The sequence below is a fragment of the Pelmatolapia mariae genome, linkage group LG12, assembly GCF_036321145.2.
Source record: "Pelmatolapia mariae isolate MD_Pm_ZW linkage group LG12, Pm_UMD_F_2, whole genome shotgun sequence".
NCBI lineage: Eukaryota > Metazoa > Chordata > Actinopteri > Cichliformes > Cichlidae > Pelmatolapia > Pelmatolapia mariae.
The window spans coordinates 9,140,718-9,165,447 of NC_086237.1; the positions used below are offsets into that span (position 1 = coordinate 9,140,718).

The 24,730-nt window shown below is 39.2% G+C and overlaps 1 protein-coding gene across 4 annotated transcripts in view; it reads left to right on the top strand.

The window, feature by feature from the left end:
* unc5db (unc-5 netrin receptor Db) overlaps positions 1–14,885 on the top strand; it is a 276,359-nt gene extending 261,474 nt beyond the window's left edge. For 3 of the 4 annotated variants that reach the window (XM_063489657.1, XM_063489659.1, XM_063489658.1), the window contains 3 exons: positions 2,578–2,742; positions 4,875–5,053; positions 12,073–14,885. In XM_063489657.1, the coding sequence (XP_063345727.1) occupies positions 2,578–2,742; positions 4,875–5,053; positions 12,073–12,334 (606 nt within the window). In that variant the 3' untranslated portion in view covers positions 12,335–14,885. The remainder of the gene's footprint in view (positions 1–2,577; positions 2,743–4,874; positions 5,054–12,072) is intronic. The other variant, XR_010095284.1, reaches the window with a different exon arrangement.
* Positions 14,886–24,730: the final 9,845 nt, after the last annotated feature.

Genomic DNA, 24,730 nt, shown 5'->3' on the forward strand with positions numbered 1-24,730 from the left:
TTAAATTAAAAAAAAAAACAATCAGCTGCAGAGACAAAAGTTGAACACAAGTCATATCAGAGAATCGAATATAAAATTGGTTATAATCCATTGTCCCCAAAAACCTCCGTAACTTGCCTTTCTGTTGCTCGTACAAATCTCCTGTTCATTCTCACCTTTACCAGCAAGTGGCGCTGTGGTTACTGTGATTTCCTGTTGCTGATACACTTAAACAAAAGGTAAAATGGCAAAAATCTTTTATAACACGAAACACTCCAAAAGCACAAATCCCACGACCACTCAGTCTCTGGGAAGTATTTACTTTTAAGGGAATAACATTGGTTTTTATGCACTTTAAGACATTTCTAGTGCAGTAAAAACAAGTGCAAAGGCTTTTCCTATTTACCCTGTTGAAGCCAATTTTAATATACTTTTTTATTTTTTTATGAATATGGTTTATGTATTGCATCCATTTTATTGTTTAGTAAATCATTTAAATCTTTAGCAATAAATAATTTTTTTTTTACACAGTTCATTTAATGTTTTCAAAAACATGTACTTATGCATTGTTGTGTATTCTAACTGTTATAACCTGTTATTGTAATGTACATAACAAAGCCATAATAAAGTAATATGATATTTAGAGTCCCCATATATCATTCCCTTTATGTCTATATGTTCTCAGTACAAACAATGGCAGTAAGAAACAGAGTTTTAAATAGTTCTATATAGCAGTATTATTACTTTGACCTTTAGATTAATCCAGAGGTTCCCAAAGTGTGGGGCCCACTCCCTAGGGGGGGGCGCAGAGCCATTGCAGGGGGGGCGCGGTATGAAAAGATAAAAAAAAAAAAGAACGCTTGGACACTGTTAACATTATGGACAGGTTTTTGACGGGGCGCCCACACAAACGCAAAGCAGGAGATGAAGCATCGCTAAACATGTTTCCAAACCAACTTCCTTCCAAGCCAAATACTAGAAAATATGGTGAAGCATATCTTCACCTGCACAAGTGCCGTAGGTCTCCCCTGCAGAATTGGTTTTCCCTGCGTCGGGAGCACGTGCTGGGCTCTCCAAATCACGGACAAACAGTATCCCGCATTCTTGATTTGTAGTTAACAAACACTTCTTGTAATGACTAACTACTCCTGACATTTTGGAGATGTTAGCTCTTTATACAGTAAAGTTACAGTGGGATACAAATAATATCAGGCTGATCCTGCCACGATTTGTTCCCCCTGTCTAAATCACAGACAAACAGCGTTTTTAAACCCATTTTGCACAGAGAGGCATTTTTTGAAAAATGTATTGATAGCAATGTTGAATATTATTACACAGGAAAAAACAACTACACGTAAAATAATCACACTGTGACGCCTCTGCCTTTCTAAATGGAGGGACAGTAACTGCGTGTGTATATGTAAGCGTGTAAAAACTGCAGATAGTCAGATTAACAGTATTTTGTCTGCCATTCTGCAATTCATCTCATGTAAACAATAACGTGGCGCACAGCGTGACGTGAAAAAAGGCACATACCTTTGATGTTGCGTGATGAACTCTGTATTCCTCGTCCACACGTAAACGCAAAAAAGGAGTTTTAAAAAAATCTCCGTTTTCATTGATTCGAAACGCCGTTTATGTGTGGACGAAAGGCCCAAACGCATTGAAACAGCTGCGTTTTCAAAAATACCCGTGTAGGTGTGGACGTAGCGTAAAAGAGTTAGTAGTGTATTTTATTACTACCAGATTTTATTGCAGTTTACTTGTATTGGCTTAATTGTTTACTAAATGTTTGAGGTGGGAAATGAACCACAGTGGAGTTTGAAAAAAAAATATGGGTGTGTGTGGTTGGAGGATGTGTTTGCGTGGTGGGGGGGCGAGAACATTTTTCTTGTAAAACAAAGGAGGGCCTAGCAAAAAAAGTTTGGGAACCACTGGATTAATCTATTGACTTTGAAGGAGAGGTTAAATCTGACATGTTGTGTTACAATCTTATACAGTATTTTCTACACGTTGACAATACACAGCACACTTAACATAAGAATCATAGTTTCTAAGTTACAAGGCTTCTTGTCAATTTTAGACCAATGAATCATTGAGTTGACCTTGATGACCTTGGTGGATGTAAGCCATATTTTAATGAATTGTTAACATGCCTCCACTCTACACTCCTACAAAGTTTAATGAGAATTCATTCAAAACTTTTTGAGCTGTTGTGTTTATAGACTGAATGATAACACACACACATACAGGTACTCCTACAGTCCAAAGACATTAGGTTAGGTTAACTGGTGATTTTAAATTACCCATAGGTGTGAATGGTTGTCTGTCTCGATGTGTTAGCCCTGCAATAGAGTAGCGACCTGTCCAGGGTGTACCCTGCCTCTCGCCCTATGGTAGCTGGAATAGGCTCCAGCTCCTTTGTGACCCTGAATTGGATAAACAGGAGAGATAAATTACAACTGTTTATATTTGTGCACTTCATCAACAACACTATATCACTTGGCTTTATATTAACATAATGTATAATTTGGGTTAGGTCATATTGACCTGTGAGTGTGATGTCGCTGATCTATTCTCTCTCTTTTCCCTCCTCAGGAATTCTCCTTCCCCCAAGTGTGGTGCAGCAACCAGCAGCCCCTGCACTGTGCCTTCTCTCTGGAGAGATACAGCCCTGTCACCGCCCAGCTCTCCTGCAAAATCAGCGTGCGCCAGGTCAAAGGCCATGAGCAGATTCTGCAGGTCTATACGGCTGTGGCCGAGGTGAGGCTCTGCAGCTGTGGGGAGAGTGTTTCACTTTTTTCCACTCAACCTTTATGTAACCTTCCTGGAGTGTGTCCACCGGAGCAGGACCAGCTCTCCTGAGCTTGAGCTGTGTATTAATAGAGCGAGGAGGGCACTCTTCCTTCCCTTCTTTCCAAAAACAAGATCCAGCTGTTTGGTGCATTTGCTCTGTGTTTTTTAACCTCTGTTTATCCAAGAGGACGCATGTTCCGGCAAATAGCCGCCTTCACGTTCACATACACCAACACCTGGGAGCTGCGTGCTGTAACAGCAGCTTTCTATCAGCTGCTGAACAGCTCCACCGGAGCAGCTAGGAGTCAGGAATACTCACTCAAGAGCACCTTGACAGTCGCTGTTAAGGCAGAAGAGAGTGCTACTCATTGATTTCACCCAACTGCTTTTTCCACAACCAGTCACAAATGCGCTTGTCCTACCTCAAGGCCACCAGCACTAATAAAAGTCACAGTCAGACATGTGAAATATTATTTACAATGACTTTTTATGGTTTGATTAAATTTTGCCTTGATGATTAGTGGAGTTTGTCAGACAGGAACAAGAAAAAAAAAGCTTTTATAGGTGTGATGTGTTGAATTCAAAACATCAGTGGTTTCAGTTTGGTAAATACAGCAAACAGGCGTTTCCAGAGGTCTGCAGCATGTTTTACAATGCGGGGCCACCATGTTGAACGGATATCATTGAAAACAGCTTTACCGCTTCTTTGCACCAGAGTGAACCATACTCAATCCATCCAAATCTTGCTACATTATCACAGGATTGCCTTAAGTCTGTAAAAAGACATAGATATAATGTCACTCCAACTATATGCTGTTAGACCTAAATGGAAGGAGAGGACTCAATGATATTATATTAGTAACAGAGCTCAAACAGCACACTGCTTTCCTTTTAAATCACTTGCCTATATTGGGCTAATGAGTAAACTGGTTTTGTGAAAGATCCAGTTAAAAAGAATACCAACTGAACGTTGCTTATGAACTCTCTCTCACAGGGCAATCAATCCTCCTTTTTCCCCAAAGGTTTCATAACTGCTGCCACAAGTAATTTCATGGTTAAGGCTTGTCTACTGCACTTTTAACATATTCAAATTTTTTTCGGGACTTCCACATTACATTTGACTTGATTTAAATTTGTTTTAATTACTTTAAACGCAGCAGTGACGCCTATCCTCAGATTCTTAGAAACTGACCAATAAAATAAAAATTACAGAATCCTCGTTTTTCTTCCTGTTGGTTTCCAAGTGTTTTAAAGCCATTTTACTATTCTCTAAGCTTTAGTATTGTGATAAAAAAAAACAAACATATTAACTGTCCATGTTCATGATTAATCACATGCTGTTTTATGTTAAGGCGCTCATATCTTGACTCGACTTTGTGATAACTAACTTTGTGTGCTATGCTAGTGATGCTGGCTTGCATCCACATTTGAACCAGTGCAGGCAACTCTTCCACTGGGCACGTGCAGAGGACACACAAAGAAGAAAACAGCACACAGCAAGATTTTAACATGTTTTATTTATAGATCACAATCCAGCAATATGTTTCAAGTTATGATCTCATCACTCACTGAGCAGAAACCAGACTGTGAACTCAGTAAGGCGTTCTTGTGTCATTGTGCTGTCTTCTTCCTCTTCTTCCTCTTCTTCTCCAAGTTTAGTTCACAAAGGCAGTCAAATGCAGCACTACTGCCCCCTGTGTTATGACAGCATTTTTTCACACCTCCATCCATGTTTTTGGAGGGACGCAACTTTTATTCTGTTTTGGTAAAAAAAAAAAAAATTAAATCTGAAGTCTTGGTATGGTCAAATGAAAATGAGCATGAGGCCACAGAAAACTGATACTCCTTAAACTGTCCACATGTAGGCTTAAAAGATGATTTTCATGGTTTGATCCACAGGCCACAGGAATCCACAGATTGAGAAGTACCCCCATACACCAATCACTTTTGTCTCATTGGCTTACAGTCTGTTTACTGATCTTTTAAAGTGTAAAAATATTGTCCGAAGGGTCCTGACCCAGTAAACCTCAACTATTTGCAGAGTTGCAAATCCTCTCTGGCCCTGGTCTGATTAGTCTGCTTCTGTTCTGTTCCTCCAGACCGAAAAGGAGTCAGTTCCATTTTTTATGCAGACAGACTGCACCATCACGTCCCAGACGGGGCCCAAGGCCTTCAAAATCCCCCTGTCCATCCGCCAGAGGATCTGTGCCACCTTCGACACTGCCAACGCCAAGGGCAAGGACTGGCAACTCTTAGCCCAAAAGCTCCACTTAGATCGGTGAGTGTATGATGTGCATCCTCTTTGAGACTGCATGATCTGTGTGTGTGTGTGTGTGTGTGTGTGTGTGTGTGTGTGTGTGTGTGTGTGTGTGTGCCCTCTGTAATGAACACAGGCTGATGACCAGAGATGGGTAATCCGATTACTTTTCAAGTAACAAGTAAGGTAAGGGACTACTATTGCAAAAAAGGTAATTAGATTACTGTTACTTTCCCGTAAGCACGCTGCGTTACTGCGTTACTAAAACCGTGATTTTTTTGCGAGAGTGTCTCATGGCAATGACGTAAGCGAGTGCGACGTTCGTAGCAACAGCTGTGTGCAGATCAACAATGGATAATATATCGAGTGCGGGAGAGCACATGACTGTGCAGCGTTTAAAGCGTGGAAGTACTGACCTTACTTTGAGTTTAATTCCGTAAAAAGTGACAAAAACATTAGCGTCCGCTGTTCACTGCGTGGGAAGAAAACTTCTTTTTACAGCGTAAAAACCCCTAAACTTCCGAGCAAGCACCAAGTACGCTGCCACGGAATGGGCAATTCACAGAGAAACTCATGGATTCTTCCACTGACTGCTGCAGCACACCTGCACCAGGGCAAACCTCCGCCTGCCCCACTCCTGCTATACAGGTGAAAATAGAGCAACAGGACCACTGAGTCTTTGATTTTATTTATTTTCTGCTGTGTTTTACTTGCATCTATTTGAAAGAGTGAGTGTAAACACAAAAACCTATTTTATTTTATATGCTGGAATGTGCAGAAAATAGGTTTAAATGTTAAACAAATTTCTTCCAGTCAGAGAATGTTGCATATAATTTAATGTTTGCTTGATGCATAAAGTTAAAAGATTAAAACTAATAAAACAAATTTTAAAAAGAGACTTTTTCCATTTGATTACATTTTATATGATGGATTATGCAGAAAGTAGAACTGGGCTGAAAGATCTATTGCTTTATTACCTATTCAGATTGTAAATCATTTTTTTAAAAAGTAACTAAGTAACTAATTACTTTTGAAAATAAGTAATCAGTAAAGTAACAGGATTACTTTTGGGGGGAAGTAATCAGTAATTAGTTACTGATTACTTTTTTTCAAGTAACTTGACCAACACTGCTGATGACAGTGATAAGACTCCTGTGGGTGTTGATAAGCTGCTGAATGTAGCTTCAGGTTCCTCATGCTCCCTGAGCATCAAGAGAGATGGCTGATTGTTTAACTGTATGGCACGTGGTGTAACTGACTGTGGGATGCTGTGGAACTTCATACACACTCTGACCTCTACATCCACTCTACTTTTGAAACATAAACAGCGTGAAATCCAGTGAGCCTCCAACATTTCTGTCACTCTGATCACTTACTTATTACCTGATTTTTTTCTTCTCCCAAACACAAATATGCATTTTTGATGATACGCTGCACTCTTATTTCCTCGGCCCAGTTGTTGTCTTTGCTTGGCCTTAGCTGGTGTCAGCTATGATCTCCTGTTAAGTGCATGATTCATGAGATGCTGCTATCTAAGAGTCCTTTGGGATTTCTAAATTATCCAGATAAGCTTTCCTCTCCAAGTTGGGCAGCTTTGAACTGAGCCTGATGTGACCAATCGTTGCAGTTTTTTTTGTGCTGCTTGCTGTTGTGTCTCTTGTGAAGAACCACACAGCAGCAGTGAAACACTGCCCCCAGCTGGACTCCCTGCTCAGTGAGACACAAAGGCATTGTACTGTATTGGCATGGCAACAAGCTTTAGTTTTCCTTTCCTTTGGCAGAAGCTGAGAATGAAATATAAAGCAAACTCTGTTCAGTGGTAATCACTTGCGGTGGTAATTTATTCTTAAAGGGTCGAACTTTTCATTCTAGGTACATGGAAAAGCAGATGGTTGTGTTTACTGCACCGAGACACTCTTTAGTTCTATTAATTTACAGTTAGCACTCAGTATGCTGATTTTCTACGAGTCAAATAAAGGGGATTCAATGACCCAAATGGGTTTAATATTAGGATTTTAAACGATTAATTTTGGGGCCCATATAGGTAACTATTGTTTTTTAGTGGATTCTCTAAACCAGGGTCCTAAAACAGTGGTTTCAGAACCACAAGATGAAACTAAGTTGAATTAACCTGATATACAGGGAAAATAAACAAAAAGAATTTACTGAGCTTATTGGCCAAGGTTTAACTGTTTTATTATGTGCAATTGATTGGTTTGATTTGGCATGTGCCAGAAGTCCCTCCCTCCCGTGTGTGATCAAGCTCGTGACCAGGGTTCTTCTGAACTCTGCTGAGGCTCCTTTTTGGTAAATTATTAAATTAATAAATGATTAAACTGCCAGTATGTCTTGTGTCTTCAGACTTCAATCATCCAATCCAATAAACAGCACCAAACAAGAGCCAATAGCAGAATAAGCTGTTTAGCAGTGGCAGAGATAATGTTGCAAGTTTTTCATTGATGCAACCCACATACTCAGGTCTGGCACTATTTGAGGGAAATAAGCTGGCTTTCCAACAGTATCAGATTTCTTGGCAAGAAGCGTTGTTACAACAAAGAAATAATCAACCAAACACAAATTTTCTTATTTTTTGTCCTAAGTTTACTTGGCAGCTTCTGGTGGCTAGGGGAAATTCAGTGTTTTCTACTCAGGTGTGAGCAGTTGCTGGTGGTTGCTGGCAGTCACTGTGAAATTAATCACCTTAGCCCCAGTCATGCAGGCCTAAATTGGTGTTTTTGTATTAAAAACACAACTATAAAATGTAAGAGCAGTTGGAATGACCATGTAAAATTTTTGTCTTGGTCATTTTCATCAACATATTACATGCACTGTATTTGCATTCAGTTTTTGAAATGTTTAAATAAAAGATGACGTCATCTGCAAAGGAAAACATCACTTAAATGTAAACCTGGGAGCCAAAAGGAAAACAAACAGGCAACCTGGGGGAGAGGGAGGGGGAATAATTGGGAACAGATGGAGCTAATTAACAGAGGTGAAAACAATCAGGGCAGGGTAGTCATCACTGCAGTGGAGGGAAACAGACAAGGACAGGAAGTAAAAACAGCAAAAGGTCTACAGTTATCAAAATAAGAGAAGAAGTCACAACAAAGACAAATAAAAGTAGACACAGCCCGACAGGACAAAATGCAAAGAAACTAACAAAAGACGACAAACACTGACGGTGAATCACAGGATTGAACTCAGCATTTTATGACAGGCCACGATGGATTTCTCAGAGTACTGTGTAGAGTAGCACGGATACGGGTTCTTCTTGCCATTTCTTAAAAATTCGCCTTAAATAATGTGTAAATGCACAGTCAGCTAACAATAAACAAATCAAAGATTTGCAGCAATGACCGTTATAAAATACCTTGTAATGGTCTGCTGTCCCTTGAACAGGGGTGGGCAACATGAGAAACTGGGACGAATTAGCTGAATGCAGGTCTGTTCATTAGTACCTATATTTCTTTACAAACTACTAATAATGAGAGTGGATGTTGGGAAACAGGGAAAGTATAAATCCTCCCTTTTCTGACATTTGAAAAATTTAACCCACACTGTGCTACTTCCTGCCTTTTTCAATTACTGTATATAATGATATTAAGATTTATGCTTATGTTTTATACTTTTGTTCTTATCTTATCTCTTTTCAGTAGCTGTTTAGTGGTTGAGCTTTTTTTTTTTATTTCCGTTAAGTTTGTGCTCTCTGTAACTCTACACACAGTGTTTCTGTTTCTACTTCCATTTGTTTTTTGCACTTCTTACTGCACCGTGGAAAAGGCACAAGAATTTCTGTCAAGATAAGAACTCTATTAATCCTATCTCTACCTAAAAATGTCAACATTTTACCAATATTTAATCAGCAGTGCCAGAAACAACTGTGCATGTTTTTGCAAAAGTTAAAGACTTCAGACTTTGTACAAAGCAAATAGACTGCTTCTAGTATACTGCTGCACTTTTCTACTCTACTTGAGCACTCAAAGCATTTTATACAACACACCTCATTTACTCTTACACACCCATTCATACAAGTACAAACAAGTGAGAACATTCACACTCTAATAAACACATTGGAGAGTGTGAAGGATAGTATCTTAATACTTTGCTTAAGATCACAGCATCTTGCCCAAGGATACTTTGGCATGCAGACTGAAGAACAATGGAAGAAATCTATTTGGGTTGGAACACCGGGACTCAAGTCAGATTTGATGCCTGAGGTGGAAATACATGTGGCCATCACTGAGACAGGCTCTTAATGTGGGTTTGTTAAACTTCATCACTGAGAATGCTTGTTCACATATGAAAGTAGATCCGAGAGAACCAACATCTTCTGGATCATGTCTCCTTATGTGGATGTGAGTTCTCCTTTTTGAGAGAAGAATACAGGTCCAGCAGTTATACTGATTTAAACAACACCTCTTGGTGTTTAAAACAATGCAAAAGTACCAATTTTCAGTTCCAGGTTTACTTTATCTTGCATCATTTCAAAAGTTCAACATTTTGCCTGACTTGGACAACCATCGGCTGAAATGGGCTATATCACGGACATCACAGAGCCAAGGAGAAAAAGTCAAAATTGTCCGCTTTAGTATCCAACTTTCCCAAACTGTCCTTGATCCATCTTATTATGGTTCACCTGGAGGGGGGCATATTCCAAAAGTTTTTTTTCTCAGGGCGTATTAGTGCAGCAGAGTCCATCAAACACTCTTTGACAATCTCTCCATCAGAGAATGAGTTATAGTTGTTTTTGTGAATTTGTGAAATCACAAAGCTACTCTTGGCAGCTTCATCTTTCGATGTGTATAACGTGGTCAAAGGTCCTTGTTGCTTTTTCTGCTTTGCCAGCAAAGGTTCAGATGTCTGTTCCAGCTCTGGATCTGTCAAGTTTTTGTATTCCTCAATTCAAACTGTAAACCTTAAACACAGCTTTAAAGTGGACAGCTTTACCTCTGACGTCAGTAAATAAATACTCAGACGTCCACATGAGTTACTCTTTTTTAATGTGATCTCATGTCTTTTGAGGCTATAAACTCACATCTGTCATAAACGTGGGTTCCAGTGCATTTGCAGTGAAGCTCCATTCACAGAAATACGTAATATAGAAAAATAGCAGTCACTTTAAAATTAATAGCAGCCAGCTGACTTGTGATTTCCCACAAAATCGCAAAAAACAGTAAGCGGAGTTTAGTTGAAGACTGTTTAAGACCCCACTGAAGTCACGCGCACAATGCCCAGGTCTGCCCTTCTAGAAGCAGATTTCATTGTGAAATAAAATATGATTTGAAATACATGTCACATTGCTGTGAAATTTCCAGTTTCATGTTCACAGTAGCTGGTAAACTACATGAAGCCGGAACAGTAGATACAGAAGATCTTTCTTACAGAGTTCATTTCTAACTTTTTTAAGGCTCTTTAAAAGTTCAAAATGCTGCTGTGCCTTCACTCTAGTCTCCCTCGTTAGCTGCTAACCTTTACTGTCCAAAACAAGCCTGCAGTGATGAGGGGGAGGCAGACAGAGACACAGTTCTAACGTTGCTTGAAACAGACGTCTTTCTTCTCTTTCTTTAAGGGCAGCAAACACTTTACACAAAAACGGATCACTTTAATGTCAGTGGCACTGCTATAGCCCGGCCAGTCTGGACTAAACTCTTCAAGAAGCTAGTTATTTTAGGTGTATGATAGGGAACAGGGAAAAAGCCTCAGCATTAATTTTTATGGTCACAAGACCAAAAGACTGCATTTAAAGGATCACCAATCAAGTCTGATAAATTAGAAACTGCTTCAAAAGATCAAAAATGTTTTTCCATGCAAGTTAGGCATCCTCTGCGGACGTTGGTGAGTGGTTGTTGGAGCTTGCTGGTTAAAGTTATTCCTCACTGCTGAAACCAGATCATTTAAAAAAGCTGAAACTTTTGCTTTGAAGGCAAATGGTCTCTGTTTGTTGTTTGCATCACACTATTCACAGTTTCACAACCACAAGTAGTTGCTGAATGTTAACAGACAATTGGGATGTTCTGTACCAACTTTTGCTGCAGCACCATATGCCTCTTCTTTATTCCTCTTACATATACTGCTTCCATATACTGAAAGCATGCAAACCTCCAGCACCCTATATTTCCCAATTGGTTGCCAACCAGTTAAAGAACACAAATTTTTCCCTAGCTGGTTACCAGGGGGACACTGACTTGTCTTTATTCCTGCATGATTCCTGCACAGCAGCTACTTGCAGCTTTTAAGGAAATACATTTCCCCCCCTAGCAACCAGGTTGCCAGGCAGTCACCAATCAGTCACTAGGTCTGTGTGACTCGGGTCTTGGCAAGATTATAGCCTCAGTAACAGTCCAATACATCATTGCGACATGATTAGCATCTCTGCTGATTCCATCACAGCATTCAAGAAATGTTGTGCTAATTCATGTGTGTGGATACAGTAGGCTTAAAAAAAGAGCTGACATGAACCTCTACTGTGGGCATGCATCAGCTAGCTGAACCTGAGTAAGTGCTACTGCAGAACATAATGATCATTTTCCATGATTTTAAAGTTAAGGGGGGTGTGCACAAAAAGGAGAGTAGCAATGATGTAACGACAGAGGAATGTCAGTGAAATTCAATGATTTGTTGCGCAATCAGGCAAAATACTTGTTAGTAACATGAAGTGGGTTACTCCCAAGTGAAACTTTTCTCACCATTTGATTGACAGTTGATGGGGCCTTAAATATCTTACAGTGTTATGTAGGTGACTGTTACTAGCGACCAACCAATAGGCACACAGTGACAAGCATACAGTTTTATATGTAGTTTCTGGTTAACTGGTTGTACAATGAAAAGTCATATTGTGTAAGGACTCCTGTAGCATGTGTGCACATAGGAAGCAGGCGAACTACCACGAGTGATGGACTGGCAGATTTACACATTTACATTTAAACTTTAAGACCACCTGATAAAGTCATTAAAACATTTGTTGTCTTTTGCAAGATCGTTGCATGTGGCATCTGTAAAGAAACAGTTACTTTCATGTTCCTGTATGTGCTCCTCTACAGAAACCTGGGGTATTTTGCAAAGCAGCGGAGTCCGTCTGCAGTCATACTAAGCCTGTGGGAGGCTCGTCACCAGGACACTTCTGACCTTGACTCTCTAGCCAGTGCCCTGGAGGAGATTGGAAAGATCCACTCCAAAAGTTCCCCCAAGGACCAGGACGAGTGCGAGTCTGACTCCATTCACATACAAGCAAGCAGTCTGTACGGAACAGGCGGACTAACCAGTCAGAATACAGAGGACTGCGCTTCTGAATACACGGGCTGAGAGAGGAGAGAGAGCCAGTAAAAACTGACAGACTGACGTATATATCTGTGTACGCACACAGTCAGTGATGGACAACACACTGCGGCGGTGCGGTAGAAGGTCACGAGGTGAGTAGACGGTGCCAGTGTTCAACACGGCGACCGATCACAACAGGTCGAGGTGAGCTGGCACCTGCTGTGGATCTGCCCCTCTCTTTTAAGAACCCGTCTGAGGCTGGACTGTAAATCTTTGTCTGCCTTTCCACTCAGTCCTTTCTGTTTGTTTCTAACTTCTTTTAATTTAGGTTGATGTGAATTTATTCCCCTTTGTGTCTGCTATTGTCTGAACCCGCGTTAGAGGAGAAGGGAGCTCCTTTTCCAGCAGTCCACACGCTTGCATATAAGTTTGAATATGCAAATAAGATGATACAACTGTGGCGTAATGTTAGTCACCTATGTTTGATCTGACACTCCCCTCCCCGTGTCAACAAATGAAAAAGGACTTAAAAGCTAATTTTTCTTTTCTTTTAATGTCCACTGTTATATTTTTTAATGGGAAGCTCCTGATTGCTTAAATGTTGTGATAGTGAACTTTCAAGGCAGGTATCTTCAAAATCACCTGGTTTTATTTATTAAGAGAAAAAAATCCCAAAACCGAAATTTTAGCACTTAATGATCATTTATGCAAAAAATAATCATAAATATATCATCCCCAGTTTTACTCGAAAAAAAAAAGTAAGAAAGAAAACGAGCCGTTGGTTGTGGCGTAATGTGGCAGAGTGAGATTTCTAACCGTGGCATTACAATTCATTACAGTTGCCTCCTGCGGCAGATAGAGAGGGAGGAAGCTGTAAAACATCATTTCCTGGCACCGCGGGGAGGTCATCGCTACGTCTTATCATCCACTTTCCACCATTAACACCCGTCACACAGACCTCATATCAGGCCCCGACACACCCAGCTGCCCCCACGTCTACCACCCACCCACACAAGTACACAACTCACACACCACACTGACATTTCACGGCTGTAGAGGTCACCTATTTTCATATTATTCAAAAAACAACAAAGGAATACAGACAGTGTCAGACATATATAACATACAGTAACAGTATATACCGTATATAAATCCTACGTCATGCTGAGGGAATAAGGGAAAATGTCATAGTCATGTGAGGTAATGGTAAGTGAAACTTTTGATGACCTCCAGGTCAAAATAGATTGAAACGTTAACCCCTCATCTTTATATTTAAACACACACTAAGGTTGAAGCTGTCAGAGCTTTAGCTGGTGTTTGTAGAAAAGTGTTTTTGTAATTATTTAAGACTCTTAATTCAAGGTTCAATTAAGTACTTTTTATCTCCAAAAGTTGATTCTGTTCATCTGGACGTAGCGTTTTGTGAGAGAAACGTATCTGATGAATATATTCAAAAACAACACCCAGTGTTCTCGCAGCGGAGAGATTTGTATGACTGAAATCACAGCGGGTCTCATAACAGCCTTCACCTTGCCAGAGAGGTGCATGCTAGGTGAATAAGGCCAAATTATGCAAAATTATATTTTCGCACGTACTCCTGGCAGTCTCTAGCCGTGAACTTTCAGGTTAGAATTTTCTGATATGTGCCACTGAGATTTCTGTCTGCAACCCTGGTGAACAGAATGTCCTTTGCTCTACGCCTAGCAATGAAAAATTCCACCGAGAGTCTCACTAATTTATACTGAAACAGAAGAGGGCCAGCAAGTGACAAGAGTGGAGCTGTAGTGGAAGGTTAGAATAGTTGAATGATGGCAGGAGGGGAAAACAGACCTGAATTTTAACCAAACTAAACACTTATCACACATATCTAAAAGGTTGTTTAAGGTCTTAAGTGACTTTAAGCTATAATATATTACCTAGACTTGTCGGTGAGACTTGTGGGAGCTGTTTTTGTAAACTTTTATAAATCAGACATAAATCTACCCAAAAAACATTTGGCTGATATAAAAACAAAATACAATGAGGTAACACAGAGAGCAGGCGAATGGAACAGCCCAACCGGCACCTATATTGAATTTTTCTGAAAACATCTTGTTGTCAACATTAGCTTATGATTTTACAGTTTTACAGGCCTCACGCTAACTGCATGGAAATCTAATTTTAATTTAACTTTGATAAAAAGTTGGCAAAAGAAAATGTGCTTTATTTTGAAAAAACTAATTGCCAGGTTTTGTGTGCTTTTAGACTGTTTGCAGATGCAGCATTAAAAATCAGAGCGGGTGATACATTTTTATTGTTTTATGTAAAATAAAACGTAATGTGGACATGTAGACCAGAAGGTTGGTAATATTGCTATTATCGATATTATACTTAAACAAAACTAAACCTAAAAATAAAAAGAGATAAACATTTTTGTTAGCTAAAATTAAAATATAAATCTAGACTTGTGAGGGTAAAAATCAAACTAACTGAAATGATTATGTGAACTTTGAAACTAAAAAAGAATCCAGATAAATGCAATATTAGTTTTTATTTGTCAGCTTGATAAAAATTTGTTATCATAACTTGAAACATTGATAGATTTGGTTTTGGATTTGGATGTCTGTACGAGTCATCTGCTTTCCAAAAACTCTGTGTTTTTATTAGAAAAACTTTTTTTTTTTTTTGCTTATCAGCACTGATTTTTCTAAATCATGCCTTTCGCATATACCATACATACCATAATAATTAAAAAGACTGAAACTAATAAAAACTAAACTGGAAAGAACAATAACACAAGTCAGAAATGAAATAAAAGAAAAAAAAAGAAAGAAAATACAAAACTACAATATAATCTGGCGATTTTAAGATAACCTGAATAGCTAATATACAAAAAGGCTACATATGTGTCTTTGGTATACTTACAGGTAAGTAGAGTGGAGCTAAGTATGGGTATAATTCAGATGTTTAGCATTTGGTACCTTTAAAACATGTCAGATTTGACCTGTTTCAACTCTTAAATCATTATCAGGACAAAGACGAACAGTGTGCAATTTTGAGTGTGCTATAGCTAGGTTTCTATCCAAAAGCAAATTTGAACACAATTTAGAGAGAAGGTAGATTTACTGGGCAGAACACTGTAGCTGAATATTTTAGATGAAAGGTTTTTTGTTTGTTTGTGTTTTTTCCTGTAACATGATCTTTGAACGCTAATGTGACAAAAAACATTAAATGTACTGTAACTGTGTATTGGTTTTATTCGAAGGTAAGCATGCCACTTTCCAGTAAGGCTACATTTCAGCATTCAATCAAATACCAACTCTTCAAATTTTGAGTCATTTTCAAGACAGAGAAACAGAAAATGGGTCATTTTTAACCTCTACATTATACAGCATAGTGAAATTCAGTAACAGTAACAGATTTGGATGAAAATGAACAAAATAGAATCTCAGACCAATCCCCAGCATTGGCATTCATTGGTATTACTAAAACATACAGAGTTATAGATGTTAGTCTACTCAGAATAATAAAATGTTGGCTATAGATAAACTGAATGACTGAGTCACTACAAATGCTGTTTTTTGTTGTTTATTTATTCAGCCTTTTGTATCAGGAAAAGGAAAACAACGAATTCTTCATTATAACAACTGAACCATTTTCAGCTCTTTATCACCCTGTCTTTAGCAAGTACAAAATTGGTCTGATGCAACAAGTGAAGATCAACCACTGCCACTGTTATACAACAACACAACAGGCAATACTATATTGCTTACATTACTGTAACTAAATAACTAACTAAATAAATTATTATTTGACAAAGTTACAGATATACTAACTGGGAAAACACTGGGATTCAGCCCCTAAAAATCAAAAACTAGCTGATCTCCTGTTCATGCTGGGTACAACTAATGGCAGTTCCACACAGCAGTCTCAGAATAGCAGAAGAGAAGACTAACCAAATGATTTTTATGGTCCAGGTGCTGATACTTTTTGATCAAGGTACATAGACAGTTCCCTACCTGTGAATCTAGTCCTTCAGCATATTTCATCTAAGTTCAATTTTCTTGACTATTTTTGCAACAAAGAGAGGGAAACAAACTCTTGCTCGGTGGTTCATCACAACTTATATGGTCACCTGGAATACACCGCTGGCACTGTACATGTGAAAGGTTACATCCATCCGCTTTTATTTCCCTGCATCATTTCTATGCATTTGTAATCAGTTTCAATTCATTTATTCTGTAATTGAAGCTTGTGAAGTGAAGAATATGAAAGGTAATCTTTTGTTTGTCTTTTTTTTATCTTTTAATTGTGACTAACTGGAGTTTGCTTTTCATTCCTACAAGCGGAGTGTCAGAAAAGGAAACGTGTGCTTTTGTAATGCTTAGCGGTGGCTTATGTCGCATCAAGAGCATCTTGTCTGTGTGGTACACACAAGCAAACTCAACGTGCACCTTCATCCTGGATGTGTATCAGCTGTGTCTACTGTATCCCATTGACACGTTGAAATTCAGTTCTTTGATAAGTGAGCTCATACACACTCTTACACAAACATATTTTCACTGTGTATAATGCTTTGGTGTAAGACTAACCCTGTTTCATGAGACAAAAACTTCACTGTTGCATCCATGACTTCCCGTCACCTGAGTTGGTCGGTCCGATGCTCTTTCCTGCTTCACGCATGGCCTTCGGCTTCATATCACTATTCTTGTGCCTTGTTTAACTACTGTAAATGGTGAATGTTTGTAAAGTACAGATGGGGATAAAAAAAAGAACAATTAATCATACTGACTTACATTAAAGGTATAAGTTGAAAAAAGTATTTAAGATTATAATAATGAATAGGCTGCAGAGCTTTTCTAGTGCTGAACAGCTATGTTTGGTAATGCCAGGGCAGCTTTGCGGTATACTGTATCTATAATTATGGACATTTTGGATGTTTTCTGTACAGTAGAATTTGCAAATGTATATGCAGCCTTTTGGAAATAAATGTACAGTTGAAAGATCAACTTGTCTCAAGTTATTTTTCATTTTCCGTTGGCTAATCCACATAGGATGATTCAACACACTGGGGGGTTGGTGGGTGACAGTAATACCCTCCTCTCTAGGGGACTGTAGTTGTGATGAAAATGGAGGGGTTGTGCTTGCAGGCATTTTTTTGTCGATGTAACCAAACTGAAACAAGCAGTCCACGAGGTGCCAGGGGAAAAAATGTCAGATTTGTATTCTCTAAAGTGTTCAGTTTGAGTGTACATGTTTATTCAGGAGAATATAGTTTGGCTTTCTCCAATTAAATTAGAATTTGTATTTACTTATTTATTTATTTATTTATTTTTATTCGTTTATTTATTTTATCCCCAGCGACATCGCAGGTCAGAGTCTGTAACATGTACTATTCGCTGAGTTGTGGGCTCTGCACCAAATGTGTCATCTGCACTGTTTTAGGTTTGTGGAGCTGAAAAGGCATTTATCTGATTCAGATCAATGCCAACATGACAATCACGATGTAGCCATGTCCAAAGGCTTTTCACCTGTTGAACTCTCAAAATGGCTCTAAATAGCATGAATATTGTTCAGAACTGAAGAAAGCTTTTAACAAATGATTGAGATGATAATTTCATTTCACTTAAAGTGTTTATGAGGTAATAAATTAAGTGAGAAGTGAAATGACTTTTATGCAGTCTTTGTGAATCAGTGAAGTTGTCTCTTTGCTTTAGAGGAAACTGAGGTTTAAGGCAACCCCAAAAGTCAACTTTTGGGGATCCAAAGTCAATTGGATGAGTGCTGAAACATTACAACGTTATGTTAACACTATGAGTCTATGAGTTAAAAAGAATCATGCACTCACACTGGGTGGATCTAATTGTAATTTCATAATTTCTACTAGCATCAGCATTTCCCGTGAAATGCTGGCTCACAGCCACAGGCCATGGTATTTCATGCTTGTTGTGGCAAATGCAGCCTGGAGCTGCTAGCCTCAAGCGGAGATGAAGAGTGTTCTGCTAAGATCACTAATCCAGCATCACATTGAGATTTTATGAACAGTATTACCAGAGACCTTCCTAAACAGCTTCTGTGGAGTTCTGCTTTAATGTGCCTTGCATACTCTGAATGTGGGGGTTTTTCTGTCCAAAAAAATGTTTGTTTTTCTACATACCTGAGTTCAGTAGGCAAACTCACTAATCCATGTGGCTGACTGACTCAGGTGGGGGAATGTACGACAGGGTGTGCCTTAGGCTGCTAGTACTGTAGTGATCTGAATTTTGTAAAGATGAAATTCTGCCATACCTGTTAGCTGATCTGTGTTTGGAGTAAAACAATTAATGAACAAATACAAAAAGAACGAAGCGATTCAATTCTGTATCTGGTATTTGTGTGGCACATCGCATGGCATTTATTCTCTATGAAGAAATAGGGAAATATTTGAATATATGTGAGAACTGACAAAAAGTGAGATTTAAACAACTATCAAGAGAACACTTTCTTGCACACGGCTGTAAGTCACTAGCGACTAGCTTTAGTTTCTAATATTTGCAGTGTCTGTTAGTTTTGATGGACTTTGGAACACTAATGGGGTGAATGAGTTTGATGTTACTTGTACATGTGCCATTATACTGGCAGCAACAATGTAGTCAATAAAAGCTCTGTCCTAGTTTGTGTTTGCAGTGTGTACAATCTGCTGGTAACATCAGAAAAAGCTTCAGTTAGTGTAGCTGACGGTTGCTAACCTGGCGTGATTTTAATTGTTATTGTTTCTGGAAGCATCACTTGGCTGTATATGTGTATAAGCTGATAAGAGTAACGCTAGCATGTGAATCAAAAATATATTAATGTATAAACAAATATCAATTTATAATTGTCTCTGAATAATGGGGAAGGCTGAAGATAACACAAGAGTGGACAGACTCCTGTTGCTTTCATATAATGTGCAGGCCAGTTACACATAATCCACATTTCTAGTTCTTTAACTGAATTTAATCAGTGTAACTGTGCCATATAATCGTTCAATCATTAAACACTCTGATGTTTCGGACTGCATGTTTAAAGTATTGCTGTTATTGCTGTGCATTTTGTTTTTAAAGCATATTTCCAATCACTGCATGTAATGTTTAAGAAGGTTCAGGTTGACACAGTGGTGGCATTTAATGAATTGCTTCTTATCCACTTCTCTTTGTTAGTCTTTAATCCCATGGAGTTGCTGTAGCATATATTCTAGCAGCTGTTTCACTGTTAAAAACCCCTGTTAATGATTTCTGACCACTGAAAATAAAGGGATAAAGGGATTGGATAAGTGGAAGAGAAGGGATGGATGAAAATAAAGGGATTTTATTCTGATATGGGTTAGGAAATACTGACTTTGTATTAACATAATGCAGCTCTTAGTAGAGTATGACCAGTTATACTGAATAGGCTTAAAGTATCAGAAATAAAGGCCTGCTGCATGTAAAAGCTGATTTGAGGCACAGTTGCCAGTACATTCAAGTAATCCACCAGCAAGTAAACTGAGTTGTATGGACTTTTCCAACTATACTGTCTATAAATTATTTAGCTAGATTTTACATTTTTAGAGCAATCATAGCTTCTTCAATTCCCCAGAGGTTAGAGAAGACTGTGGTTTAAAGTGTGATAGTTCCCATTCATAAAGCTCAGGAAGTAAAGGTATGAGTAATAGGCAAAAGACTGTTGTACTACTAGTCTGATTAAGTGAGGCATGATGAAACACCCTTTCATGAAAACTGTGTAAAATGTGGCGGAACACCCATAAATACTTTCAAAAAAGGCGGCATTGCATAGTGTCTGTGACATGCATCATTACAACAATGAAACAGATAAGTAAGTTCAAATGTCTCTAAGTGAATCAGTAAGACTAACAAAACATTCATAAGAGCATTGATTGCTTCTCCTGCTCCTGGCTGTGAGGCAATTGGCCCACTGAATTGTGCAATCCTGCTCTAACTGCTAACATTAGCAATGTGGCCAGCTAGGTTATTGTCATTTATGTCAATAGACAAACCCACTGGTGAGCTCAGCATAGAGAAGAATGGCCCCAGTGTCCCAGGCAGCCATCAGCATAGTTTATTATGAAATACTGCCTGTGGAAATATAGCACATGTGTTACCACTTTGAGGCCATCTTAACCCTGCCTCAAACCCTAACTCTAAACTTTGTTTTTATTTATTTCTTTATTGGAAGTAATGGAAACAGTTTTGGTGTGTCTCATTTAGAATGATCAATTTCTTTGCCAAGACCGTGAAACACAGTCTTAAAAACAAATAAATATTCAGATATCATGGGTTATGATTAGCATCTGCATCAGCGATGACTTGGACCTCACAGGGATTCACTTTTGTGTTTGCTTTTTAAAAATGCTATATCTGTATACTAGTTCAAGATTGCAACTTATTTAGCCTATAGTGTCTACCATGAAGCATCCTGAGGCTTTTAGATTATTATGAATGTTAACCTCTTAACTTAGGGTTAGAGTTGGGGTTAGGTTGGATTTTAGTCACATGTTGAACATGGATAGTTTCTGAAACTATCGAATCAAGTCTCTTACTTGCAACACCATGAATATGTTCCAGCAATGGTATCCCTGAAGGTGTTTGGTTTTTTAGACTGAAACACCATATGTGTCCTACCCCACATTAATACAGCACACATGCATGTGATGCCGTCAATAGAGGGGAACTAGTGTGCTGACAGAATGTTCTAGATGGAGACCTTGAGCCATGCGGGAACAAAGCCTTGAATAGACTTCTCCTAGTAACTGGCTGAATCATAGTGCAAACTAAATGAAATATGCTTTTAGGCCATGTACACCAGCGGCTCTGACCAAAGTCCATCTGGAAGTAAGTCTTGCCACCAAGTAACAATTTGGGCAGTCATTTTGAAGTATAATCTAAAGTCACATAAGAACTGCATGTATGGAATTACCTGTCAAATCTAATGAGAACAGTTGCTCATTTAGAGGGTCGCCACAGTGGATCATCTCCCTCCATCACACTCTGTCCCTCTGATACACTCATTTCTAATCTTGTCCATTCCAAACCTGTTCAACATGTTCAACTTTTCCACCTCCAGCTTCACCTCCTGTCTTTTTGTCAGTGTAACCATATGCAAACCATACACCATGGCATGTCTCAATGCCATCTACCTTTCTTTCCATTCCTGCTGCTATCCTTCTGTCACAAATCATCCTTGATACTCGTCTCCACCCACTCCACCCTGCTTGCACTTTCCTTCACCTCTCTTGTGCACTGTCTGTTGCTTTGGACGGTTGACCCCGGGTATTAAAACTCATCTACCTTCACTATCTTTACTCCTGCCGCTTCACCTGTCTTTCTCTCATTCACACACATATTCTGTCTTGCTTCTGTTGAATTTCATTAATCTTCACTCCAGTGCATACCTCCACCTGTCCAGATTCTCTTTCACCTGCTCCCTACTCTCACTACAGATCACAATGTCAGCGGCATCGTAGTCCACGGAGACTCATGTCTGATCCCATCTGTCAATCTGTCCATCACTACTGTGAACAAGAAGGGGCTCAGAGTCAGTTCCTGATGTAACTTTGATTTCCCCTTAGTGAGTGTCATGTCTCCCTTTATTAGATAATGTCACTGGTCAACCTTCTGCTGCTGCCATTCACATCTGACCCAGTCTGGGTACTCTACAATCACACTAGAGTGGATATTGTTAGTGCTCTCGTGAAGCTCATGGCCCTCTGAATCTAGCCACCTTTCCACTGTTGTTCTTATACCCACACTATGGCCATGGCCATTTACCTCTATATGAACACCTTTACCTCTGTTCCATTGTGGCGAAAATAAAGAGCAGTGCTTTCCCATCCTTCCTAACCACCACTTTGGTGCCCCCGAGTTAGACCCTTAACTCTGAGCTGCTCCAGTGTAGCTGCTCAGTGCCAATAGATCTATTGTACTGGACAGCATGTAACTGTGCAAGCATCGACGGGGCATAACTGAAAGGGAAGACTTGCTTTCCTCTGAACTTCCATCGCAGAATAAATTTGTGAACTAAACATCCACACAAGCTGCTAGAGATTAGAAATAAATTAAAATGCAACATTTTTCAGGAATATTTGTATCCATTAGAGCTGCACGATTTTGCATAAAATGAGAATCACGATTTTTTTGCTTAGGATTGAGATCACGATTCTCTCACGATTTTCTTTTCCAATATAAATATTTATTGCACTTATTAACTGCACATCAACTTCGTAACAGTTGAAACTGAACATAAAAACAATAAATAAACATAAAAACAATAAATGCCTCACATTTTGTGGTTGCCGCAAAATGTTTACTGCTTGAAATTCCTCCTCCACCGTTGCTCGACACTGCGTGTATAGAGCAGGTAGTGCAACAATAGAAAAATAGTTGCGGGACGGCACTGTGTAGCGTTTGTCTAGGGTGTTGATCATTTTCCTAAATCCCTCGTTTTGCACAGTGTTGATATATCTTTGGTCAGGTGATAAGCAATAGCCTCCGTAATTTCTTTGTGCCTGAGGGAGTTCGACGGGTATGGGGAAGCGCTGTATAAGGTTCCCGTTATTGATGTTTGGGTGGTTGTCCGGGACGAATTTTCTCCTGTCACTTTCTCGTCATCCCTGACGTGTTCTCCGTTGTTTTTTCCCTGCCAATTTGAGCATCACGGCACAGCTTCTGTATCACGTGGTATAAGGCTCCGCCCTTGTCATTTGTTGAGCAGGAAGAGTGAGCGCTTGTTTTCATGCAGATTACGTCCCGGATCAAAATGCGGTACAATCGTCGTCGTCTTTTTCTTTTTTTTTTTTTTTTTTTTGAAATCGTTGTCATTTGGAAATGAGATCGCACATAAGTATGAATCGAGATCGCGATTTTCTAACGATTAATCGTGCAGCCCTAGTATCCATTATCTGTATCCATTATTTGCATAAAAGATCATCCTTTATTCAACCAATTTCTTGTCAGTCTTCAAACCTAATGTTCGAATTTTAACATTTAACAACTTCTAGTTGCACTTCTTTTGCTTATTCACCAGTGTGCAGGTTCACTCTGTCTTTGGATAAGCTTTGTCTAATTCCTCTATGAAAAAGCAAGTTCATGTAGGTCTTCAGTTCACTATCTCCTCTTGCACTGTGTGTCAGAAAGATCCCCTTAATCCCTACAGCAAAACCTCCCTCTCAGTATACACATAGGCTCTGTAACAGAAGAAAAGTATATATATATTTTTTCCATATCATTAGAATTGATCTCGACCTCGGCCCGGCCGATGAGCAGAACCCTGTACGGTCTGTCTGAATGCAAAATTCATGTCTTATCTCGGAAAATGTGGCTCAGAGATTCCAGCCACCTCCCGGGCCTTATCATCAAAAAACACAAGTTTGCAGCAGCGTGTGAGGGGAAACGGTGCAGAAATTCAGAAATGGAGCAGACTCTGAATGATTGGGCAAATAAAATAGGTAAAACCAGAAATGTAGTGTTGTACTACAAAGGTGGAGGAATAAGATGTCGATGAGCTGCAATGCGCAGGAAACTTGTTGAGTGACTGGTCTCTATTTCTCAGTGTGCCTGGCAGCCTGTGAAGCCATCAGTCACCCAATCTCTGAGCCTGGAAACAGCCCCGACTGCCTAAAACTGTGAGACCATTTCAGCTCCATCTCAGAGCATCGCAATCAACAGACTGAAACGGAGGTTTTATTCCTCTCCACATCCACAGCCCACTGCTTCCTGTCGGCCTGCATATCTGCGCGCTGCAGACAACTGCTCATTAGATAATGCTAAACTGGCACTCCCAAGCATGAGGTTTGCTAAACACTGTGGTGATGGCTGACTTCATGCAGTTTGTGATGAAAGCGTTTGTACAATAGTCTGTTTTCCCCCATTATCCCGTGAGGGGCTAACAGGCGAGAGAGGAACCTCTTGGAACTGTTATTCACTTTGCAATACAGCAGCAATTTGAATGTTTGAATGCTGAGCTCATTCAGAGTGAAAGTGATCATACACAAGGTCAGATCCAACATATCTGATTTTATTTGCATAAATTTTATGTTTAAAATAGGGAAAAGCTCAGTTTGGTATAAGAGAAGCAAATTTTTCTGTTTAGAGCTTCACACACTCAGATCCTTCAGATAAAAACACTGCATCCCACTGTAGGCTCAGACATATTCTTACATTTTACATTCTACAAACTGTTCATCACCTATACCTCTAATATTACTGTAAAAAAAATTACATGTTGTTTTCAGGATTCAGGCAGCTCATTTTATCTCATTTCTCTGTAGCTTTGGCACCACGTATGTTACCACTGTGATAAGCTGTAGCCACAAAACTACAATTGTGTGTCCTCATGTGAATCGTGTGCAGTATTTGTGAGTTTAGTCATGATTTACTCAGCATGCAACTGTTTTTGTTTGTTTGTTTTCTCACCTTAACTTTAAAACTGTTTTCAGTACAAATGTTC